Below are 25,558 nucleotides of genomic sequence, written 5' to 3'. Positions count from 1 at the left end.
GTGCATGTGCTGGGCGTCATATCCAGAGGTTGTCTTTGGGAAATAGACATATGAGTGCTGTCAGCATTGCTGCAGAGGTTGAAGGGGTGGGGGGTCACCCTGTCAGTGCTCAGACCGTACGCCGCACACTGCATCAAATTGGTCTGCATGCCTGTTGTCCCAGAAGGAAGCCTCTTCTAAAGATGATGCACAAGAAAGCCTGCAAATAGTTTGCTGAAGACAAGCAGACTAAGGACATAGATTACTGGAACCATGTCCTATGGTATGATGAGACCAAGATTAACTTATTTGGTTCAGATGATGTCAAGCGTGTGTGGCGGCAACCAGGTGAGGAGTACAAAGACAAGTGTGTCTTGCCTATAGTCAAGCATGGTGGTGGGAGTGTCATGGTCTGGGGCTGAATGAGTTCTGCCGGCACTGGGGAGCTACAGTTCATTGAGGGAACTATGAATGCCAACATGTACTGTGACATACTGAAGCAGAGCATGATCCCCTCCGTTAGGAGACTGGGCCGCAGGGCAGTATTCCAACATGATAACGACCCCAAACACACCTCCAAGACAACCACTGTCTTGCTAAATAAGCTGAGGGTCAAGGTGATGGAATGGCCAAGCATGTCTCCAGACTTAAACTCTATTGAGCATCTGTGGGGCATCCTCAAACGTAAGGTGGAGGAGTGCAAGGTCTCTAACATCCAACAGCTCTGTGATGTCGTCATTGAGGAGTGGAAAAGGACTCCAGTGGCAACTTGTGAAGCTCTGATGAACTACATGCTCAAGAGGGTTAATACAGTGCTCGAAAATAATGGTGGCCACACAAAATATTGAAACTTGACATTTTCACTTAGGGGTGTACTCACTTTTGTTGCCAGCGGTTTAGACATTAATGGCTGTGTGTTGAGTTATTTTGAGGGGACAGCAAGCTGTGCAAGCTGTACACTCACTACTTTTCATTGTAGCAAAGTGTCATTTCTTCAATGTTGTTATAGAGTTGAAAATTGTCTGATGGCAATGTGTCGAGACAACATGTGGACAAGATGTCGAACTGTTTCTGCTAGGGATTTTTTATCAATTGTATTAAATTGCGACATAATAACCAAGTTATGTCTTGGTGGTTGTAGTGACAGTACAGAGTCCTTGCTAGGTCCGTCTAATACTTTCTAATATTTTTCACTACAGACATGCAAATGTATTACATTTCACAGTGGACATGAGTTTTGATGCTGTCTGCTTTATTGGGTTTGTAAGCTTGTCGACCATGGCAAATAGAGGCCCTGCGTAACTCATTGTTGAAGCTACCAAGGCTTTGTTTATAGATGTCATTATGGATTTGAAGTTTAGTTTTCCTCCATAGCTTGGTACTTTGGTAACAGGAATATAATTACATGTTGGTGTTTTCAGTAGTTAAATATTTTTGGTAATGTTCTGATGTAGCTTCAAACTGGAACAACATTTCTTACATAGAAAGTATGCAAATATTACCTTTCTTTTCAGTATCGCATTCACACATTAAACATACATTTTATATTTTTACAGATAAAATAACCTATATCTCTAAAGGTGGTACAACAGGTTAATGACCAGTTAATATAAGGCATTGACCACTACATTACATCGTTGGCTGAATTGTTAAGTAACCTCCAAGTGGTGATTATCACCTCCATTAATAAAAGGAAAAATGTATCTAAATTAGAGGCTATTCAGCTATTTGGAATGTGGCCAATGGTATGGGAGGAATAAAATGCCAACAACAAATGCAAATACACAGTGCCCCTTGATTATTTAGCATATAATCATTCTATCGAGTCTCCTGAACATTTCCTACAATACGTTCACTGCGGCGTATAAAATAGTTTATTCTGTATGAGTCAATATGTATTTCATATCCATTGAGTTACATTGTGGAAAAACAGGGTGTGGAAATATTTTGTTGCTAGATGTAGCACACCATTCCCCATGATTAGACAGGTTTGTCTTACTCTACGCACTCTCCTGAACATTTCCTACGTTGCTTTCTATGTGGAATATTCAATAGATTATGAGCTATGAGGCAATATGTATTCCATATTCAGTCTTTGGCATTGTCTGAATTTTGCCCTTGGAACGTGTTTTAATACCCACTTTTTATAGAAATTACTGTTAAATATGATCATATTTGAATTGTTGTCAATGTTTGAAAGGTACATTTTCTTAAACAATAAACTCAATTTATCTCAGTTTTGATGTAATACGTTGGTCTCTTTTATTTTGAAATAGTCCAAATTTACGTGACCCAGAAGTGTTTCTTTAATGTTGCTCACAAGACGCTGATACAAGACGCTGCTGATGGATTTGCACTGATTGGCTTTTAGTATTTGCTATCGCAGCAGCTAAACTCGACCCTGTCAGCGTCGCTATGGTTCCAAAGAGCACAATATTTGATTCGGATGGAATCTATGTTTTCGATTTTGAGAAATGTGTTTGCTGCTTGGTGCAACCGGTGTTGGAAAGACACTGCTCTTGAAGCGTTTACAGAATATCCTTTAATAAAATAGCTAGCTAGTTCTCAAAGCAACAGAACGTTGGGTGATTTAGTTAACCAAAGTAGCTAACGTTGCGTGTACAACCAAGTGACAACAAGGCGACAGCGGTATTATAAATCAGTCTCTTCCTTTACTTTTACTCTGCTTAACTGATGTGTATATAATATTGAAAAACGACCACTGTCATTCGCCACTTTGTTCTCCTCGCCTAACCTGTAAATACAATAACTATTGTCGCCCTTTCAATTCTATTTAACCATCTTTAACAGACCGTCTACAGCTCAGTTTGAGAGATGGAGTATCTGAATTAGGGGAGCCCCCTGTTACTCTGCCTACAGTAAGCCAACATATGTGTCGATTTGTTATTTTTGTGTCAAATTATTTTATCAATTTGCGGGTGTCTTAACACAAAATGTGAATTTTCTGGATCATTGTTGTTTCAACTATTTCAGGTGGGCACCAACCTGACAGACCTAACACTAAAGAAGCAGAATGTGACAGTGAGAGAACTGGGAGGATGCATGGGTCCTATCTGGCCTAGTTACTACCCTGACTGTTCCTCAGTTATTGTGAGTACAGAACAAGATGAACTCAGGTTAACTAGACGAGTCATTTAATACAGTTTGTATTTGTTTTAAAGAGGGTGATATATTGAGTACTGAGAGGCTTTTAGGTCCTGCCAGGCCCAGCCACTACACCCAGGCTTCTTTGAGGCAACAGCAAGTTGACCGAGTTACGCAGAAGTCAAACCTGAAGCGAATCTCCCTGATCGCACCTTCTCAACAGATCATACATTTTTTCATACACATCAAACTTAAAAATATTAAATAAATGTGTGGGAGATAAGAAGTGCAATCACCCCAACAACGGGGATTGGAATAGAATACAAAATCATGATATCTTGTGTTTCTCCTGTAGTTTATGGTGGACTCTGCCAACATCACTCAGATTTCTTCCTCCTGTATCCTGCTACTGTCTGTTCTTTCAGCTGAGCAGCTCCACAATGCATCGGTCCTGGTCATCTTCAACAAGAGGTTAGGCAAGTGGTGGATTTCTAGCTACCTTATTTCTAGTAGGATACCTTCATTCTCATCATGTGCATCATTTTATCAACAGTACCTCTCCCTCCCTTCTAATCCACCCTTTTCTCACCATAACCCAGGGACCTCCCCTGTACCATGAGTCTAGTAGAGATAAAGTCACTGTTCAGGATGGATGACATCATCGCCTCCGCACCGCAGCCAATCACCACTCTTGAGCTCAGCTCTCGTTCCGGCCAGGGACTGCAGGAGGTTTTGGACTGGTTGGACTCCACCCTAAAGGATCAATGACATTTTCCTTCTAGAAAGCAGTTCCTCGTAAAGTTGATATTGTTGTCATGGGATTTTGGATGATGTAACCGCCAACTGAGGAAGTGATGTCACAGGGCGATCTCCCTCTGCTTCACATACACAACAGACATTAGTGTATATTGGATTTGAAATGAAACGCTGAGGTTAAAAAGCAGCTTTAATTTTTAGGGTATTTACATCCTTAAACTGTGAAATGTGTAAGAATTACAGGTTTTTGGGCAACTTTCCTGATAATGCTCTGAAAGGCCTGTACTGCAGCTGTCTTCAGTTCCAGTTTGTTTTGGTGCAATTTTATTTTTGCTCAGTTGGATTCAGGTCATGATGTTGAAAGACAACAGCAACAGACTCCAAATGCAAATGCTGCACCTAGAATCCCTTCTAGATCTTTTGGTAGCTCTAGTGAGTGTGATCAATACAAATTTTGTTAATCTAAAATGTATAAAAATTGCTGTAATTTCTACACACTTCACAGTTTATCAATGTAAATACCTTTAAAGCCATGTCTGCAATTTTTTTGTCATTGTTTAATTTCAAATCCAGTGTGCTGGAGTATAGATGTCATTGTCCTTACAATCTTATCCCACCTAGAATGATGCTGTCGTCCTTATGGCATCATGTCCAATTGAGGAGGCATGACATTGATGCATTTGTGGTTGAAATATGTCTATTTATTGTCAACAATCAGCAGCATATCATTTTGTGCAAAACAGTTCTGGGGAGTGAGGTTCTGTTGGGTGAACTGGCCCGGTGACAATGGCTGCATTTACAAAGGCTGGCCTAATTCAGATCTTTTTATTCACTTATGGGCCTTTTGACCAACCACCTCAAATGTTATCACATGAGGAATAGTCACCTTGGAGTCCAAGCAAACTGAAACATCCAAGCTTGTAGCTCCCTCTGAAATCACGATTAAACACCTCAGGAGTTTTAATTTACACCTGCTTATCAGGGCCACATCAGGGGTTCAGTTCCCTTGAGCAGACCTTTGACGTCCGTTTGCTTCCATTTGGCAGGTATGAGGTGGGGCTTGAAGCAATTGAGTTATGTAATTAACAGTAGCAATGTTTACAGCGTTCCCATCACACAATGCACCCCCTCCATATTTTCTTTTTTTTTTTGCTACGGCAACATTTCATTCAGTTGAGTAGTCCAGGACATGATCTGATTGGTCAAAAGTGTGTGACTATGTATATCACAACTGGGCTTGTCTGTCTCTAAAGACACCTTATCTACCAAAATGTTAAAAAGCACACGCAGGGATATAAAGTCTGAGGGAAAACTCAGTTATATTATTTGGATAAAAATATCCAGACAGGGAATGCATAATCATGTGTGACGCTATGTCCTCAATTTACCCCAAATATGCTACATTAGTTAATATGGGGGAGTGCCAGATGACTGAGTGTATTTGGCCTCCAGGGGGCAGAGTGGCATGCAGTAAAAAAAAGCCAACTGCAAAAATTGTGCTTCCAAGCATTCATTATAAATACGACAGTGTTTGATATTAAAATCTAGGCCTAGGCATGACGATGCAGTATATCATATATTCATAGATGTGAAAGGTTCAATGAGATCAAAGCAAATCAAAAATGTAATGAAAAGGCACCAATGCAAGGTATGTTGTTTTTTTGTTAATTGTACCCTTATATTTTGTTGAATCAGTGTTTCACAAGTAGTGATTGAGCATTGAGAAAGAGACAGAGAAGAAACAAATTATGGATTTCTATTCATACATTATTTCATGTTGCCTGGCCCATAGGGATGAATTCTCACTAATGTCCAGCTCAGTTGAATGTTCATTCTCCCTTTGACCTCAATGCATGTTAGAATTTGCACCTACAGGAAATCCTACATTAGCCCTGGTCTCTTGCAAAGCAGATTTCATTGTTGTCCACCAAAGGAAACCCACTCCAGTCCAATTCAACTCACAAAAAAAATCATTATCGCACTGTCATCAGTCCTGTTCCTTCCACAATTACGATACCCACAGAACAAGCCTTACTATACCTAGTCCAACACAATCTGTTTCTGCGAGTGTTTTATAAGTGAATGGGTTTGGCTGGCTGGCGTTCCATCATTGACAGAGCATGTTCTCCTTCCGTTCTCTGAGATCAGGGTAAAAGACAGTAATGTGAAACATTCGTAAATAGAAATAGAATGAATACAGCCTACACCATTCATCTGAAAGACAATCATGTTTGTTTTTTATGATACATTTCCATCTGAATGCTATGTAATGTAACATCCTCCAATCAGTGTAGAGCAGTGCAATGGCCGACCCGCCCAGTGCAGAGAGGTCCGACGTAGAAAGATAAGCAGGCGTATCTGGTGTAATATCAGTTCAGTGCTCGATCGGCAGCAACAGTGAGAAGCCAATCAAAGGAGTATGCAGCAGAGTGGGCGGGGCAAGGGATCGAGAAGTACTCGGAGAAGCAGTTGTTACATAAAGAACTCTGTACAGTATAGCTCAGCACTACAGCGTTAAATGGCCAGTGCTTTCTACAGCGTAGTGTGTGCTCCAGCGTAGCCGTGTATGTACGTATCTGTCGTTAGCATTACATTATTATTGACTCAGCATTTTACTGGACAGTGGTCCACCCTCTGTGACATATTCTCTCTGTGTCCTCTTCCTCAGTTTGGCAGAGGTGAGTTCCTAGCCAGGTTAGGGTTTAAGCACAGAGCATAGCAGAGGTCGCACTCTAAGGGTTATAGTACTAGTGTCCAATTTAAGAAAAGAAAAACGTAGACTGAAAGAGTTCAGTTCAGTTCCGTCTGAATTCCAGTTGTTGAGTTTTGAGGTTAGATTGGCTATATTTCAAGAATATAACCTACAAATTCTCTGAGTTTGCTGTCCTAAATGTCACCCTATTCACTATATAGCTCACTATTAACCAGAGTGCCATGGGCCCTGGTCTAAAATAGTGCACTAGGAAGGGAATAGAGTGCTGTTTAATGTCCCGACTCCAGTCAGGTTGGAGCTCATCATAGGAAGGGGTTCTGACTGTGCTGGTCCCCCAGGGAGGAGGTGGACGAGAGGGGTAGCAAAGGCTGCGGCAGCCCGGGTATGTCCAGGCCTCCGTGGGTGGGCTGGGTGAGGGAGGAAGGAAGGCTAGCCGGCTGGTGGCTGGCGGCGGGCAGGGGGAGGGAGGCGCTGTAGGGCAGCGAAGGGGGCCCGGATGGGGGGATGGGAGACGTGGAGCTGGGACGCATCTGGTTCAACGTCAGACGAGGCTGTTCACTCTGGAACGGGTTGAGAGGCGAGGGAGCACTCAGACCTGGGGAGAGAGACATCTGTCAACCAGGCACACATGGCTGTATGCGTAGGACCCACACGTGCATGTGCGTGCGCTCGCAAATGTTCACCTGAGAGGAAAGGATTCTTGGTCTTGGCCGGAGGATTGGCTGGGATCAAGCTGTCCAGGTTGACCAGGGAAGCCCCTGTCGGACCCAGGAAAGATTCTGGGGTCCGGCAGGTCCGAGGGCTGGGCTCCCCCAGACTCTCCCCTAGACGAGACAGGTCAAAGAGCTCCGGACTGACCTCTCGCTCCCCTCGACTGTTCACACTAAAATGGCCTCCGTCCATCGCCTCGTCAAACAGGTCTCCATCTAACAGTTGGAATGTGTAAAAAGCAACAGTTAGTTAATTGCATAACATGTACTTTTTGTTTGTGATTTCTCAAGGTCATTAATTCATGCTTGAGCTGACATCAGCAATATTTGACACCCATTTTTAACTTTGGAATTTTAACTTTGTCCCAGTTGGCTGATCCCTCCTCACTGTCTAGTTGGACTAGAGGAATCAGCCAACAAGGTTGGAAATCCCACCCAGTAGATGACTTTCAAATGTTGGAAGTCTTCAATGGAAATATCCATAGATATCATTATAGTTGTTTCCCAGATTTGGCCCTTTTTTTTTTTTATCCCAACGCCATTCACCTGTAGGGCTGCCATGTCGGTGAGGCTGAACTTGAAGAGAACCGGGGCCAGAGAATGGGTCCACCACCCCCGCGGACTCCCAGGGATCCGGAGGGGACCGGGTACGATCCCATGGAAGGGAGGAGCTACTGGAGCTCGGCTGGGCCGTCCAGGGAGACTCAATAACTGGCGGGGTGGAGCGAGCTTCAACTGGTAATGTCAGGGAGTCATTATTTGAATCATTATCCAGATGCTTTAATCCATAGCGATTTACAGTTCATGTTAGCTGATTTACACAAACATTGTGCTCAAAGTATAACTTGATATATTATAAGCATGACATTATAGCGACATAGATCTACCGTTATGAAAAACTAAACCGATGAGTTACCTGAAAATAGATACGTAAAGATACAACATTTATTTCAGATCTCAAGAGAAGAGTTCATGAGGCTACAAAAGCATTTAAGACTTGGAACACCATCAGTCTTCAACCAGATAGATCATTGATCTCATATGTTTGACCAAAGTGTTCATGGTTCATATGTTTCACCTGTGTTCCATGAAGACATGTAAAAGTACACGTTTGTGTTCTTTGTTAAATCACACTGTGTTTTATCCAGTTCTATGACTATCAAACTGTATTTTAGAAGCCAGGTATGCAGGCAATTCAGAAGTGTTCACAAAAATGTTTTCTTGCAAAAAGAGACAATGGAGCTTTTTCAGTGGGTGACAGATGGATAGATTAAAGCGGACAGTTAAGGTGGTGAGCCTGACCAAATGTTGATACCTAAAAAGATTGTCTTTTGTAAGATGTGAGTGTCTTTGTGATATATTATAGGTTTTCTTTTATATAAATGTGTGATTGGTGAGAGAATCATTCACCTGGTCAGAAATGCATGAAGTTATCATTTGATTTGGTCTTTCAGCTTATAGTATGTGATGGACTGACAGACAGAAGACTAACTGTATGAGACAAAGGATAATGATAAGTGCCAAATGGCATACTAATCCCTACCGAGTGCACTTTGACCAGGGCCCACTCAGAGAGGTATACTAAACAGTATAGAGTGGATCAAATCCCAATGCCCCTGAGCAGTGAAGGGGACATTGCCCTCTAGTGTTCTGTGTTTCGGTTGGGATGTGAAACAGTCCTGACTCTCTAAAGATCCCATGGCACTTGAGTGAAGGGTTGTTATCCGTGTTGTCCAGGTTTCTTTTCCAACCTGGACCCCATATCACCAGTGCTACTTAATCATCCCCAGCTTCCAATGGACTCATTCATCCCGTCGTCACCCTGTAACTAAAATACATTGTAAAGTACTAGAAGTATGGCGTAAATGCGTCCACTCAATAACGTATGTATAGGAAGCTGTTACGATTACAGGGTATTTGCAACTTAGTCATGTTGCCTATCCATGCTGCTTCTAATCTGCAAATATCCAAGGTTTAGGATCAGAGGGAAGTGAATTATGACAAATGTGTTTCTGTCTGGTATCGACAGGATGCACTTCCCTCTATCGAACAGCTTACCCAGAGAATCCCAGGGGTCGGAGGCGGCTCCAGCCCCGGCCAGACAACCTGCCCCGGCCATGGGGAGGGGGTGGTGGAGGGGGGTGTGACGCTCCGTTCCTGTCAGGTCCCTGGGGTTGACGCTGGTATCCGGGGGAACTTCTGAGGTCACGGCAAAAACGTCCACCAGGTCCATCATGGCCGACTGACCGCAGGATAGCAAGGAGAATGTTCAGTCAGTCTGAAATGTGTCTCGCAAAGCCGTTTTCACAGCCCTTGTCACAGGGTGCTAATAGAAATCAGATTATTGTCAAAACTAATGTAAACGTAATGCATGAATACTGTTAGTCAAACTCCTAATGTTTTCGTATATGACAGTTATGTACCAGCTAAGCGTACCAATTCTATAGGCTACAGTGGTTTGGAAAGGTATCAGAGCAAGAAGTACGCTGCCGAAGCAAACAGCGTGACAACCGTCTCTAGATTACCCTATGATGCTTTTCCTCTATAAACAAGTCTGTCCCTAAAACAAGTCTGTCCTAAGCCCCGTATACAGCAGACTATGTAAAGTTGTAGCATTCCTACCCCAATTCCACCAGCCGCCGCCTCTCGCTTGCTCTCCTCCAGAGCTTTCTGCAGCAACGACTCGTCTCCTTGGCGACTCTGTTGCTCCTGGCAACACACACACGTATGGTGTTAGATGTGACAGGAAAAGCTCACTCATTCACAACAAACAAGGTGGGAGCTAAATATCAAAGTATTTCCTATATAGTGCTGTACTTTTAACCAGGGCTAATGGGTCTCTATGTGGACAATAGGACTTCACTAGTAGTTCACTACAGATTTGAGTGACATTTGGGATGTAGGGCCTCTAGACAGTAATGAGTTAATGGCACAGTCACAAAAACAAACATAACTGACTACAACTAACACAATGGCACATCTGTGACCAGGAAAGGTCAGTGAAAAGGACAGCACTGATTCTCCCACATTAAGTTTATTATATTTATGCATATCACAATGCAAAAAACTGAGTCAATGACTCAAGAATATGTAAAAGAAAAAAACTTGAATTAAGCAAAAAATAAGTTTTCCTTGTAAAACCTGAATATTCTGGAAAACAAGCTATGGCACAGTTTAATTCAGACAACAATACATCTGAATAAGCCTGATATTCTTGTTTTCAGACTTTAAAGGTCCGATTGCAACCAAGTCATTTTCAGAATTTTCTCTCCTGTTACAAGCAAACACTTTCCCACCACGTCAGAAATGTATTTGCTTGATTCAAGCATTTGTGCCTTGTAATTTTGTTCTAGGTACTTTTTGACTAAGTACTTTTTGCAGTCATGACACACGAACACGTAACATGCTTACTCCCAGAACACAGACAACAGACACATATAGAAGCCGGGCAGGACAAGTGAAAAGGAAGGGTGGGCTTCAGAGACACAGAAAGCCTACTGCCGGCAGGAACGAGCAGGGCAGTCAAGCCTGGGCCACTCAGGGAGTGGCTGCTTCCATTGGGCTGCCCTGGCAAACACAGGGAGAGAAAGGAAGATGGAAAAGAAAGGACAGAAGGAAGATGGAGAACGAGAGTAGAGAAACAGAGGAGAGCCAACTGTGGTTAAGGCCAGGGAGTCCCAGAGCCTTCCAAGTCAAGAGCAGGAAAACCCTGAGGAGCAGCCACACATCAGGGACAGAGGAGAGATCCAGCGGACGGCCCAGAGACGTTAGACACGGGGATAGAAACAGACCAGACAGAGCTCGGAAGGAGAGACCATTCTCCGCCTTCCGCCGTAAGTAGTCCCAAATGGCACCTTGTTGTCTCTGTAGTGCACTTCATTTCCCAGAGTCTGTTCCGGTTCCTGACCCCTCACGGATTTATCATGGCACACAGATCAGGGTTGCCCTATGCTACATTAAAACGAATCTCCCTGCATCTGGATATACTATACTAATATGAATCCATATGTTCTATACTCAACACTCACATCCGATTATCATATATGTTATATACTCAACACTCACATCCGATTATCATAAATGTTATATACTCAACACTCACATCCGATTATCATATATGTTCTATACTCAACAATCACATCCGATTATCATATATGTTCTATACTCAACACTCATATCCGATTATCATATATGTTCTATACTCAACACTCACATCCGATTATCATATATGTTCTATACTCAACACTCACATCCGATTATCATATATGTTCTATACTCAACACTCACATCCGATTATCATATATGTTCTATACTCAACACTCATATCCGATTATCATATATGTTCTATACTCAACATTCATAACCAATTATCATATATGTTCACCACCCATTATATATTGTTGTAAGTCAGGTCTGTGTAGATTTGGTGTATTCTGTCTCTATAAGCAGCACCACTACATTAAGTAGTATTCTAGGTATGAATCTGTGTGATTCTGACTCAAGTACCAAGCTGAACTCTCAACTCTAGATAGAGTATGGGTAGTGAAATCTAGTACCAAGCTGAACTCTCAACTCTAGATAGAGTATGTGTAGTGAAATCTGGTGGAATCATCCTAGAATCGGAATCATCCTAGAGTCAGGTTTGCTAGCTCTGAAATGGATGAAATGCACTGACACAGGGCGCCATTGTGGGACCGCTGGGCTAGCCCCGGGGCCTGTTGGCACTACCTGCTTGTGTTCCTCCTTGCTCAGGCTCAGGGCTATCTGGAGCTGGGTCTCTTCATCCATGTCCACGGCGACCGGAGGTGGCGCAGCCGGCTACAAGAGAACCAATCAGTGGAGTGGAGGAGGAAAATACAGGTCAGTCATTGGTGGATGAATAAATGGAGCACTCTATCCTCATTCCCGGTCGTCCTGGTTGCACTTGGCATTGCCACAGTGTACCATGTGGTTGGGGCGATGCGCAAGCAAGGCAGTCTCGCACGACACCACGGCATGCAAGGCAAGCCACACCAGAACGTCTAGAATGACGAGCCTGATAACCAATCAGGGCAAAGGACAACAGTCTACCCTAAACAAGGATTGTCCAGTACTCTGAAAGCAGGCTCTGTTACCATTGGTCTAAAAAGAAAGTGAGACAGTGCTATTGGTTAGTGGAAACAGAATGGATGCAGCCTTCTCCAGTCTGTTAAGAGAGAAAGTTGGCGTTCTCTTGCTCAGATGTCGGATGTGTCCAACTGTGTCATCAACTGAAAGATTGCTATAGAATATTGTGTTTAGCTGATAATAAACAGATCTATCCAGGTATTTTATCTGATCCGTCAGGCTTCGGCAACTTCTGAGCAGAAAGAATTCGGGCCAAAATGTTCAGGCAAAGCTTCCTGCTTGTCTTGGATGCTGAGGGGTAAAAGGTCAGAGGTCACACAGGGCTATCGCACAGGAGACTAAAGAGGGTGACGTATTCATGCAACATTACTTTTAAGGAGAAAAGTTAGGTTGGACCGATCCCAGCGACAGTAGGAGGCCAAATGTTTAGGTTTAGGGTTGCAGAATTCCTAAAACTCTCCCAAAATTCCCTGCATTCACCGAATTCCAGGTCGGAGGACGCAAGGGAACAAATAACCAAATGGAACTTGGGAACGTTTCTGGTTGGTTTCTTTTGGAACCCCAAGCTAGGGTTAGGGATGCAGTGGTTAGTGGTCACCACCCCTACACATCTCAGTGGTACCTTGCAGGCCTCCACCTGGCTGAGGCTCATAGCGATCTGGAGCTGGGTCTGTTCATCAATGTCCACCGGGAGGGGAGGCTAGGGGCAGGGGTGGGGGGTGTTAGGACAAGTAATCAACAACACAAACAACCTGCTGCCTTCACTGACTCCAGGTGATTAACACGAATAAAACAATTCACGCCTGGAGGATCAGCACTTCAATAGGTGTGTTAGGGGCTGGAATTAAAGGTATTTCCGGGTACTCTTCACATTCTGCAGCAGAAACTCTAAGAGTTTAAAGAAGATCCCTTACAGAGGCAGGAGGGCTGACCTCCTGTCCCAGTCGAGCACCGATTAAGATGAATGTACTGGACTGTGAAAATACATAAAAAGCTGCATGTCCTGTGATTTTGCTGTTCATATAAGATTAGTTAAGTGGTCCTCTGAGGCTCTGTGAGTCGAGCTTGGCTTGTCTAACGCCAAAGGTTCAGTTTCCCCTGAGGTCGGCCGAACGTTGAATGTTCGCAGGCGTTGAAAGAAAGCGCCCGCTAAATGACATATATCCTATACCAGATGACACGCGTGAAGGGTTTCTGTGTGTTAGTCACTGGAGTCGTTACAGCGGATTCTCCCAAACGATACAAAACATCGACACAAAGGACACTGAATGCACTAAAAACCAGGGCCGGCTAACAGCGGATCGATGATGCCCCTCCTGTCCTGTCGAGTCACTTATTCAGGCAGGGCAGCAGCGCCGGAACAACGCTCTCACCGGTTGAGGCTCGCTCCGAGTACCAATGTCTTCCATTGGCTAGAGCTGTTGTATTGATTGCACCACGAGGGGAGAGGGATGATATTGCTTTCCGTGGTCGGGTCAGGGAAATGGATGCCAGTTAGAGGTCAGAGAGAGAGACAGAGGACAGAGAGGGAGAGAAAGTGATAGAAAGTGTGTGTGTGTGAGAGAGAGGGAGAGTTGATGTCTGCAGGGGAGTGTGTATATGTGGGAAGGAGGCAGCCACATTCACAACATTCCCAAAAATTGTGTTCCCGCGTGTGTGTGTGTATGTGTGTATGTACGTACGTGCGCGCGCATGTGTGTGTGTGTGTTACCTTCTCACTCTCCTCTCGGCTCATGGCCAGAGCCAGCTGAAGCTGCAGCTCCTCTTCCCCGCTGGTCTGGGGGCGGGCCTGCTCCAAGTCTGAGGAGGCGCGGTGAGGGGAGGAGGAAGCAGCTGGGAGGAGAAAAGGGCAGAGAAGGAGAGAGGGGGGTGAATAAAGAGATGGAGAGGAAGAGCGAACGTTAGCGCACTTGGCAGAGGGCCTGCCGGTGAAGACCGGCACACGATACAGGGCAGGGGGTGGGGGCGTCTTGGAGGGCTCCTACCTGGGAACAATGGTGGCTTATGTGGAGCTCGACGCTACATTGGGGAGGCTGTGTAATTACCCCAAATCCTCTGGGTGGGTTCCAGGTCAGGCCCCCCAGGTTTACAGGGACGGATGGCACGCAGGCAGAGAGACAACACAGGGGGCTATTTGTGCTGGGTTGGCAATGTCAGCCTGATCTGTGAGGGAGGGGGGCGTCACTGTTAGACGGACTGTGAACGAATGGCTTCGTGTTCCCCATTTGGGTCACTTCTTTTGACTGGGGCCCCTAAATGTCCACCATTTACTGTCAAATGTAGTACTCTGCATAGGGAACAGGGTGGCAGTGGGGAGGGGGACTGGCACGGTCCGCTATCGCTCAACTGAACCCCCATCATTTCCAGTGCACTGCCTCTCAATGTATGTGTGTGTGTGTGTGTGTGTGTGTTTGGCCTGGAATGTACACTGGCAGGGGCCTGGGCTGCTTCCAACCAGTCCTGGATTCAACAACTATTTGAAAGCTTCAGTGTCGGCCTGGCTTTGCACCTTCACAGCTATTCCAAGGTTCCGTTCCAGTAAGCCCAATGAAGCACAGATGAAGTATGTGAGACTATATCAAACAGTATTTGAACCAGGGGGATGTTTTTAGTGGTTATTTACCTGGATTGCAATAGGGGAAACAATGCATGATAATGAATAGAAGTGGGGCACCTATTTGGGTCTAGTTTAACCATCATGTAGGCAATCTTAAGAAACGCCTTGTAGATGACATAAAAAAAGGGTCTGCTGGTCTGGCTGGGAGGGATCGGAACAGGGTTGGGAGCCACTGCCACCTGTGAGTGTGTGTGTGTGGTTCTGTGTGTGTGTGTGTGTACATATAATCTACCATCTCTGAGGACTTGATATGACTGGGAAAGTCAAACATGGCTCCCAGAGCCACCATAAGTATAACATTAACACAGTGAGATTACCTGACACCACGATCATACGGCTGAACTACCCCCTTACAACCTACACACACACACACACAAACACACACACACATAACCACAGATACTCCACTCACAACCATATATACCACACACAACCACATATCAAACACACACCACAGAAACACCACACACACACAACCACAGATACTCCACTCACAACCATATATACCACACACAACCACAAATCAAACACACACCACAGATACATCACACATGCGCAACCACAAAACACACACACAATATCAAAAACCACTGATACACCATTCACAACCATATATACCACACACACACACACACCACCGATACCAAAGACAACTTGGCTTCATTTCCAAGGACTGAAAATCAATGTGATGTTGAATCACAATGGAAGACTTTGGATATGCCAAAACAACGTGTGAAGTTATTATGTGACAGATAAACCCCACTCATCCGTCAACCATGTTCCCACCACAAAGTGGTGATAAGTTGACGGCAGCACTACCACACATCAACACATCGTATTATTAGTCACTCCCCTATACTCTGTTCAACTGCTTGTGTCAAACATCTTACTAACGTTAGATTTAAAATAAATCACACGACTATCACTACAATGATAACCACTTCTTCCTACAACACACCTGCAAATACGTGTGTTCAACACAAATTGTTCACAATAGCTAATGTTTGGTTTCTACAACAGCTGTCAGAATTCAGTCCTTTACAACAACAGGAGGTTTGGGTCTAACAGCAGTCCACGAAACGTGACTGCCTTTCGGCCAAACGGCCAAATCCAGGCGTCTAAGAAACACACCAGGCCAGAGGCGGTTGGAGCCCCCATCACCCTCCTAGAGCTGGAATACCACTGCAGCAGACCGTTACCCGGCAACACAACCCCGGCGACACAGCCCCGGCGAACTAAACATGGCTTCCGGCGCAACGCCATGTTAACACACAAACCGTTTAACAGGCGCTTAACGGGGACATCGAAGAATGGCACCAAGACACAAAGACCATCATTCACCATAGCACACGGACAGCATCCTAAACTAAACAGCAAAAGGAACTGGGGGGAGCAGGAGGATAAAACAGAGAGACATTCCTAAATAACACCTTATTTTCTAATCACCTGTGCACTAACCGTTAACGCGCATCGTCCGCGCTGCTAATCCGCTGAGCGAAGTTTCCTATGTGAAGCACTTTGAGTACCTCTGTTGGCTGAAGGCCGCTACATAAATCAACATTACTATGGTCATTGTACTGTGACCCACCAATAACCAGAGCACAGGCAGCATGATCGGGACATGTTCATTCTTCGGGACTCGTGCGGGTCCGGAGCTGACAAACAGGACAACGGCACCTACTTGAATAGGTCGGGGCGCAATTCACCTCGGTACACAACCATAGAAATGGAACCCATTATGCCGTCATTAGCCTGAATGGGGACGTTCGCTCAATAGATTCTATTTCTATGTATGCGCCTAAAGGAGAAATGAATGGGAGCACACTCAAGGAAAACAGACATGAGTGGACCTGTTTTTATCGGCGTGAGCATTTTGGGTCCAGGCCCTTCTTCTGCACAGGCATAAAAGAATGGCAGTCAGTGTCAACAGACCACACACAGGTGGGATGACAACGGGTTCAGCCAGTGTTTGCAGGAAAGGGCAACGTTCACTTGTACCAAAACCTTTGATCTATACAATAAACCCGGACACGGCTGACTGGATGTCTTGTCTTTGCCAGCCCCAAATGGCAATACTTAAGCCCAGAAATATTCATACCCATGCCAAATTTTTAGCCATAGTGATTTTTTATTTGACCAATAGGTTTCTTCTGGCTGGAAATGACATAAACATGTGACAAAACCCGGTAAGACATTGTGCTGGAGACACAAATGATTAACTGAACTATTTTGTTTTTTTCCAACATTATTCACACACCTTGAAATTGTTGCAAAGCTTTGAGAAAATGCAAGTTTCTATACCATTTAAAATGGTCTTGTGACTTCCACCATGAGAGAGCATTCTAATCACCTATGATTTGAGAACAGCTGAACAGCAGTAGTTGTCTAGTCAGTTACTAGTCAACTACAAGTCATGGCTAAAAACAGAAATAGTTTTCCAGCCAGAAGAAACCTATTGGTCAAATAAAAATTCACTATGGCTCAAAATTTGGCATGGGTATGAATACTTTTGGCCTTAACTGTATGTAGCTTGATGTTAAGTCCCTTCTGATGACACACAAACACACACACACACACACACACACACACACGTCTCCTCTGTCATGAAAGGATCCGTCTATGTCACGGTCACAGGATAACCCATACGAGCAGACAAAACATTCCAACCAATTATCTTGCCCAAAACTCCCCAGGAGAAGCGACAGCGAGAACATGTCGGACTACAAAAAACACCAGGTGGTTTGGTCTGGGAAACCGCAGAAAACGGGTGTTCGAAAAACCCAACGCTAACGCCAACTGACTGTCTTCCTGTCTAACACCAACGCTAACGCCAACGCTAACGCCAACTGACTGTCTTCCCCTTCTCCGACAGCGCACACTCGAGCAGAGCCAGAACCCCTCCTTCCAAATGCCACCGTCTGCTCTGTAAAGGATGTGGACCGCGCCACGGTTTCGCAGTGTTTCCCGGAGACACTCACAGTTAAAGGAGGAATGGGACCCTCTGGACCGACTGAACTCCTCCCCGTAGAGAGCGGTCATGCTGGGTTGGCTGGTCGGGCGGCCTGGGTAGGGCGGCGGCAGGGAACTGGAGCCCATCCCCGACCCGGCGGCTGTTCCAGCCATCCTCTCCTTGGTCTTCAGAGCCAGGGTCCTCTCCTGCAGACAAACACGAAGACGGATATGTGGGCGATACATACGGTCAGCGCTTCGTTCAACCCCGAAGGGAATGTGGTGGGGAATTCCTGGACACGCCGCTAAAATGCGGGATCAATGGAGAATCCCTTTGGGAGCGTTTTGGTCTATGGATGGCATTTTAGCGGCGCCCGGGAATCCTGCGCTTGACATCGGCTATCGAAGCAGACAGGCACCGCCGTGCGAGACAAATGGACAAGTGGTATGAATAGGCCACGCCGTACCTGTTTCAGCCTTTCCTCGTCCCTCATTAGGGCCACAAGCTGCTTGGCCTTCTCCCGTACGTTCACCCCCTGGTCCCTGCCATCCCTGTCCGTGAACTGGAAGTCCCTCAGGGTCTTTAGCAGAGGAGGAAGTGGACAGAGAAGGGGAGGAGCACTTAATTACACTTGTTGAGCCAGTTTCCTTTTCTTCATTTCAACTCAACTTGGGACTGAGGGGACGCGTGGCAGGCCTAACCTGGATGGTATAGATGTTCTCCCGGCACTGCTGCGCCACGCGCTCCGAGCCCGTCTTGATCAGGTAGTCGAGCAGCGTCAGGGCCTTGTACACGTGTCTCCAGTTCTTGCCGCTGTCGTTGAGACGCTTCCAGATCATGCCCATGACCTCGGTGAACGCCACCACGTTGAAGGTCAGGTCGGCGATCTCCGACATCAGAGAGGACGGGGGGCCCCAGGGGTCATTGGAGGTCGCCTCGCGGACCTAGGTTATGGAGGATATTTTGCTCGGTCGGGGATTCGATCTGATCACACTCTGGTCAGCTATGCTACATTCATGTAATTGTCGCATGACCCAACATAAGCGCAGTTAACCTGAATGCATTATTTGTAATAACATACGCATATTATGATGTTATTCACAATAAAATAATTATAAATAACAGTGTTTTTCTTAGACCCAAAGAGGATTTTTACAATATATTAGTAAACACAGATAACAATTAAAAAATCTACCTTTACGTGAAAAAACTACAACAACCACCGACCTTGACCTCAGCCTCTGAGTATTGGTTGACCATGTTCTTCATCTGGCGGCGGATCGACGAAGTCTGCATGATGATTGGTCGGTTTGTGTTTCACAGGTGTATTAAAGAAAAGTGTTTAATGGAATCCAACAGAGGGCTCCGCCCACAAGCGCTCCTCTCGCACCTTTCACTGCTTTGAAGGGGTGGGGTTGGGGGGTTGAATAGAGAAGGAGAGGGATTTTGAGCCAATGGCGTGGTCGTCCTCCTCTAGAAGAGTTCCTTGATGCCTGGGGGTGTCTCTTCCTGTTGAGGGAGAAAACTTCTCAGTAAAATGTACGTGTAGAGATAAAGACTAATTCAGACTACTGTTACTGACTGGGTAAAAGCTGAGGTTCACCCATTTTTAGTAGCCTTATTTTAACCCATTCTGATCCATTACTGATACCGATATGTGTTTGAAATCAATGGTGATGGGTGATTAGATGAGAAGCATCACATAATCTAACAGTGCCTGAGCCATATTATTTTCCCACTATGACGTAAATACATTTATGAAATATAAAAAAAAAAATAATAATGTATAGGAAAGTTGGATTACCCCAAAAAGTGTAGACATTATCCAGAATGAGACATACTATAAACTGGTTTAGAGTACTAAGGAGCATTTAAAACGTGCTTAGACACATGGCTCAAAGAATTGTAGTCAATAGCAAGTGATGTCACCGAATGAGACAACATTCTCTGTAACAAATCAAAATATATACAGCTCTAGATATAATTAAGAGACCACTGCACCTTCTTCTTTCCTTTCCAAAAAAGTTTTGAGTGAGGAACAGAAGCATTCAATTTGCAGTGTTTACTTAATTTTAACCCTTCTGTTCCTGGAAAGGAAAGAAAAAGGTGCAGTGGTCTCTTAATATTTTCCAGAGCTGTAGTTTTAAGGATCAACCCCATTCAACAGAAAGTAAGAAAATAAGGCTAACAACCGGTATATAGGCCATTTGAAATGATGACAACAACTGAATGAACTTTGACTTATCCTCAGTGCCTCAATGATCTGCTTTCATAAGGCCAGAGTACAAATAACCAGTAACCACTTTAAAAAAAAAAAAAAAAAAAAGTCTGTACAACAGCTCAAAGTCATCGGTAAAACATTGTACGCTAATAGTATACACTGCTCCTCAAACCATTAACAAACTCACCTAAACAAATCCTGCGAACCAATCTTGGCCAACCACCAGCAAGAACCAGTACTCTTAACATAATTCTCTATATTGCAACAACAACATTTCGCATTGAAACCAATGCTTCCCCGCTTCCCACTCGTGCTTATCTTTCATATTTGTTCAACCGTCTTCAAAGACAAAATGTATTTGTATTTTAAATGTTTGTATGTCACAGCGATTTCGAATGACACAATACATTACACCATTTACAGCTTGTCTTTTTTTTACATTGAATTCATTGTGTTTTATTTAAGCTACCAGGAAATGGGAGAGGTATTTCACTCTGTATGCTACTGTTTGTCGATGTGTTGGAGAAGGTGATGACCATGACTTTTAATGGCACTGACGAAAACAGGGACGGTGCAACCTTTCCAGTTGACAACAGTTTTACATCTGAAAATCTGAATTTCAAATGGTGCCTTTGGTAAAAGCCACATTCATTTCTGGATGAAAACGTCACACAAAACTCTGTAATTTCACTATTAATGCAGATTGCTTTTAAAAACCTTTTCTGATATTACAATGCAAAAGTTCTCCATATTGCTCCTTTGATCAAGAATTAGCCTAAAACTAATTGTCTGCGTACCCAGATTAAATTGAGACATTTCACTGTATGATTGCTCTTCCCAAAACTATCCTATCTGAAGCCAGGTCTGCTAGCTAATCTACCTTGATGTAAAATCAACAAAAGCCCCACACACGCCTCAACCCCTGATCCCCTCTCAACTCAATATAGTGAAACCCAACACCTGGTGCTCAGTTTTCCCTGAAAGAGAAAACACTGTGAGAACACTGAAAGCAGACCACACAAACACACACACACACACACACACAGATGCTGACTACACACGATCCATCCTCTCCCAAGTAAGCAGAGATGAGCTTCCTGCATGTCCAGTCAGCCATTTTTAAATCATGAAAGCCAAGTAGACCTTTCTTCTTCAGTTTTTTTCTGAAATATAAATATTAGTTTAAAGAGGGAGGACTTGACTGCAACAACACCTCCCTGAGCGCGCTTCGTTAGACCAGGACCCATAAGGCCCCAGCAAAACCTTTTGTTTTACTCATAACACTAAATCCTGTACCCCTCTGTGGCCAGTAACACTGTTTGTTAAGCACAAATGTCGCCCTCCCAGCCTTCGACTTTGTAAGGAGGTGTAAAGAGGTGTCCTCCCAAATTACACATTATTCCCTGGATAGCGCACTGGTTTTGCCCGGATGCCAAGCAGGCCGGATGAGGAGATGCCTCCTCAATCTTTGACAACAGTGTGATCCTAACAGACAGGATTCGGCATCCTTTAAGAGAATATTACTGAATCGTCAACACAGCAGAACAGCAGTCAGAAACCCAGGCTCCCTGAGCACTTGGAGGGACTTACTGATGTGGATAAACCTGTAACACCACTGTAATGGGAAACTCTGGCCCAGCTGCACACCCAAAGGCTCCAACCAGTATCCAGAACAGACAAACACCTCAGTTCATACGTTAAAATGCTCTTACCTAATGCAAACACGCGGGAGCAATCCATTGTCTAAATCTTAAGATTGCTTCAGTCCACTTCCCTCATGAAAAGGGATGGGTTGACTCATAAATGACTACCAACACTCCGATATAAAAAAACAAATCTATAATCTCATTAGCCGTCCCACATTGTATCTGCGAGAGCAGACGCCAAGACCAGACTGAGGCACATTTACTATTTAGCGCAACCGTTTTTTTGTGTCCGAAGTTGGCAAGACATCCACAGTCTGTCTGCATTTGGACAGACTCAAGTATTTATCCGACGCACATCCAATGTATGTTTGTTGACAACCAAGTGGAAATCCAAACTAGATGTTGAAAGGACATGACTGTGTCCACTGGTTTCCGCTGATAACTATTAAACCCATAGTTTGGATGCAGGTACACGACGAGTCAATCCTCTGAGTGAGGAGGCGTGTCCGTCGTGGCTTAGCATATCTGGAACTTTAAACACTTTTAAAGTGCATCAGGGTTATAGGCCAGACTGGTCACTTAAAAAGCAGCGCTATTGACATCACTGATCCAGCTTCAGCCTTGAAAGTATAGGTCATGTGATTTTAGAACACGGAGAGTTTTTGGAGCACCAGAGAAAAGCACAGATTCACAGGAATTGGTGATTTCTACCTAGAACATTGTATAGACGTTTATTAACTAGCTGTACATGACAACGTGCGTATTCATGTGAAGTCTTATGTACCTAACAACAGATAGGAGCACATGCACAGAAATGCAAATTCAATGATCCATCACTGACATTTAATTAATTCCTATGTAATAACTCTATCGCCTCAAAAGAACAATTTGCCTTTTACACTTTTTGGCTTCTTAACCATCTTAGTGAATGTTATTGGTTGGCTTTTGGGACCTTAAATACATTTTCTGTACTTAATGAGCCACTGAATGCTGTTCTTCAACAACACGCTAGCCGAAGCCTTAAGTGAGTAACTAACCAACCAAACGTGTAACATACCAAGCATACAATGGCTATCGACTTGTGTGAGACTCAGTGGGCGTGCTTTTAGTAATACAATCACCAACCAAACTGAACCTGTACAGTAACATGGTCCTGGAAGGAGATCAAGTGGTGACTGATAAAAGCAGACAGACACAGATGCTTCCCTGAAGAGTCATATCACCACTCCCACGATCAAGTGATCCACTCACACACAAACCTATCCAGAAGCCACCCTTGCCAATTTGGCTGTCAACAGCCGCATCACTCCAATTTCACTGGATACAATTTAGTCATTTGGTATTAGCTCTTATTTAGCTTTAGAATTCCGATCTACATTATTATCTAAAGCTCCAGAAGTGTTCAATTTGCAGTGGTCTCTTAATTTTAACCCTTCTGTTCCTCACTCAAAACAGGTGCAGTGGTCTCTTAATTTTCTACCGGAGCTGTATGTACCAGTGTTAATTCCCCCACCCTGTCCCGACTCCAAACCTCTGGACATGACGACAACAGTCACCGGAGCATGGATGACCTTTAGCTCAACATCTTCTAGATATTTACTGAGTTCTGTGTTCAGCTTGTAGATATGTACTGAGTTCTGTGTTCAGCTTGTAGATATGTTCTGAGTTCTGTGTTCAGCTTGTAGATATGTTCTGAGTTCTGTGTTCAGCTTGTAGATATGTTCTATGTTCTGTGTTCAGCTTGTAGATATGTTCTGAGTTCTGTGTTCAGCTTGTAGATATGTTCTGAGTTCTGTGTTCAGCTTGTAGATATGTTCTCAGTTCTGTGTTCAGCTTGTAGATATGTTCTCAGTTCTGTGTTCAGCTTGTAGATATGTTCTCAGTTCTGTGTTCAGGTTGTAGATACGTACTGAGTTCTGTGTTCAGCTAGTAGATATGTACTGATTTCAGAGTCTCTCTTTACACCTACTGGAAAACACCGGTGGATTCTTGGCATTCCTGAATATGAGTGTGTTACAGGAAATATCCCCACATACTGTCAGAGAGCCCCCACAGATCTGCCTTCTGGCTGAGTGGAAGCTGGAGGGGGGAGACAGAGCAAGAGGTATGAAGGAAGGGACCTAAAGAGATGTAGAGAGGGAAAGAAATGTGTGTGTGTGTGTGTGTGTGTGTGGTTTAAATGCAGTAAGTTTCACTTTGTATGTCCTTAATGATTCTACCACCGCTGATTGGCTCTTTTTATTTCTGCGTTCTTCGTTTCTTATGTACATCCCCCTGGACATACAGTTTACCATCTCAGTCAGTCAGTGGGTTGAGTAGACAACACATCCAACAAACAAACAAAAAACCTTCATACAAAGTGGCAAACAGAGCTTGTCCTATATACCAACGCTCCAACCCCAAAGACAAACTAGCGCCAACCCCCCCCCCCCCCCAAACTTAGCAGGGACATTTTTCCTGCATAATTTTTTCACTTGAAAAAACACCATTCACCTGTTGACTCTAATGTTGAGTTGTCTTTGGATTTGACAGTGATTGTATTTGTCTGCTCCCATTCATTGCAGAAACTGTGGAAGGCGGTACACTTTGTTAATGTTTTCATCATATATTGTCCTTCAATATCTTATCAGGGTGGGTTAATATATAGTTTCCTTAATTTTTTGTAACTTTAAAAAAAATTGAAAGGGCCCCAGAAATAGTAATGTGCAAGGCCTAATGGTTTGGTCTTTGTTTTACTGTTGACTACATTGCAAAGAATCTTAAGACAGTGTGTCTAGTTCATTGCTATGTCTTCAACCCTCTTTTCAGTGACCCCAGACATACCACAATCTTGTTTTAGCCCTGAACAAGAACACCTGATTTTCTAAGCAAAGGCTTGATGAATAACTGACAAGTCTAATCAGGTGGGCTCTCTATGGAATAGATCAAATATACATGGAATGGCTGAGGGGACCTGAGGAAAGGGTTAAAGACTGTTGGAAATCATTTGGCCTGTACATCAGATAAATGTATAAGTAACCGCATATAAGCTAACATGACTAATCATTATAGGTGTGTCAGAGTTACGCAATCGGGGTTACATGAATGCTTTCCGGCAGCGGTTGACAAGTGTTTGACCAGGCAAGTCGACTGTCTACCATTTTAACAAACTCGTATAGTCTCCCTGCTATATTGGAGACGAGTGCCCTGTCCAAGGTATCAGTTTCGAGTTTGTTTCTCAAACGGGCGAATGATCCAACCACATAATGCAGCACATTGCGTCAGATAGGACGATGGGAGAGGAGCTGAACAGAGCAGCAAGCCCAGCCTGGCAGGCACAGAACAAAACAGTGACTCAGCTATGGTTGCTAGCGGCTGAAGTTGAAACCGACCCAACAAATCGAAAATCACAGCTACCCGACCACCGGACGGTTTCGAATACCCTTTCCTTCTTACCTCACACATTGCGCATCACTTGCGTCCCAACTTCGGGACCCTTAGCACCAAATCTTCTCCTCGACATGTTCCAGTGCCCAGTTTTCGAATTAAAAACAAACTATTTCAAGGGTACTAAAATCTACATAAGAAAAATGATTTCCCGAGCGGTTCACGGTATGTCCGAATCGAATTTTCAGAATATTATGGTTTTGATGCAGGTGTCCTTGCAACGCTATCTAATGTCCGATTAAAAAGTTTGTTGTGAGAGAATTTCGCAGATGGCAAAGAACTCCCCCTAGGCGCACAGTAAAATGGAACGAGAAGAGAGAGGGAGGGAG

The 25,558-nt window shown here is 44.2% G+C and overlaps 2 protein-coding genes across 7 annotated transcripts in view; one reads left to right on the top strand and one right to left on the bottom strand.

The window, feature by feature from the left end:
* LOC106023698 (ADP-ribosylation factor-like protein 16) overlaps positions 1–6,053 on the top strand; it is an 18,743-nt gene extending 12,690 nt beyond the window's left edge. For 2 of the 3 annotated variants that reach the window (XM_034295221.1, XM_029123313.2), the window contains exons 2-5: positions 2,791–2,858; positions 2,974–3,090; positions 3,440–3,555; positions 3,684–6,053. In XM_034295221.1, coding sequence (XP_034151112.1) covers positions 2,791–2,858; positions 2,974–3,090; positions 3,440–3,555; positions 3,684–3,852 — 470 coding nt within the window. In that variant the 3' untranslated portion in view covers positions 3,853–6,053. Of the gene's footprint in view, positions 1–2,304; positions 2,515–2,790; positions 2,859–2,973; positions 3,091–3,439; positions 3,556–3,683 lie in introns of those variants that run through there. The other variant, XM_013131266.4, reaches the window with a different exon arrangement.
* epn3a (epsin 3a) lies at positions 5,483–25,558 on the bottom strand. Of its 4 annotated transcripts, XM_010864543.5 has the most exons (14): positions 25,239–25,558; positions 24,297–24,370; positions 19,164–19,445; positions 18,638–18,880; positions 18,403–18,516; positions 17,965–18,142; positions 14,081–14,202; positions 12,992–13,069; positions 11,992–12,081; positions 9,886–9,972; positions 9,322–9,505; positions 7,810–7,998; positions 7,237–7,479; positions 5,483–7,148 (listed from the first exon to the last, which is right to left on the bottom strand). In XM_010864543.5, exons 3-14 carry the CDS (start codon positions 19,230–19,232, stop codon positions 6,856–6,858), a joined length of 1,890 nt encoding a protein of 629 aa, XP_010862845.2. In that variant the 5' UTR covers positions 19,233–19,445; positions 24,297–24,370; positions 25,239–25,558; the 3' UTR covers positions 5,483–6,855. The 4 variants fall into 4 exon arrangements, with proteins under 4 accessions (XP_010862845.2, XP_010862844.2, XP_010862847.2 ...); XM_010864542.5 differs by lacking the exon at positions 24,297–24,370; XM_010864545.5 differs by lacking the exons at positions 12,992–13,069; positions 24,297–24,370 and having other exon boundaries at positions 25,239–25,557.

This window comes from Esox lucius, chromosome 11, assembly GCF_011004845.1.
Source record: "Esox lucius isolate fEsoLuc1 chromosome 11, fEsoLuc1.pri, whole genome shotgun sequence".
Classification (NCBI taxonomy): domain Eukaryota; kingdom Metazoa; phylum Chordata; class Actinopteri; order Esociformes; family Esocidae; genus Esox; species Esox lucius.
The sequence above is the reverse complement of the archived record's forward strand: the minus strand, read 5'-3'. Positions and strand labels throughout refer to the sequence as shown.

Bases quoted from the DNA above. Each gene is read 5' to 3' on its own strand.
- epn3a (XM_010864543.5), bottom strand. From the start codon at position 19,232: ATGCAGACTTCGTCGATCCGCCGCCAGATGAAGAACATGGTCAACCAA. The intron at 18,517-18,637 runs GTTAGGCCTGCC...CCTCTGCTAAAG, and splicing joins AGAACATCTATACCATCCAG to ACCCTGAGGGACTTCCAGTT. The intron at 7,480-7,809 runs GTGAATGGCGTT...TCCAACTGTTAG, and splicing joins CCGACATGGCAGCCCTACAG to ATGGAGACCTGTTTGACGAG.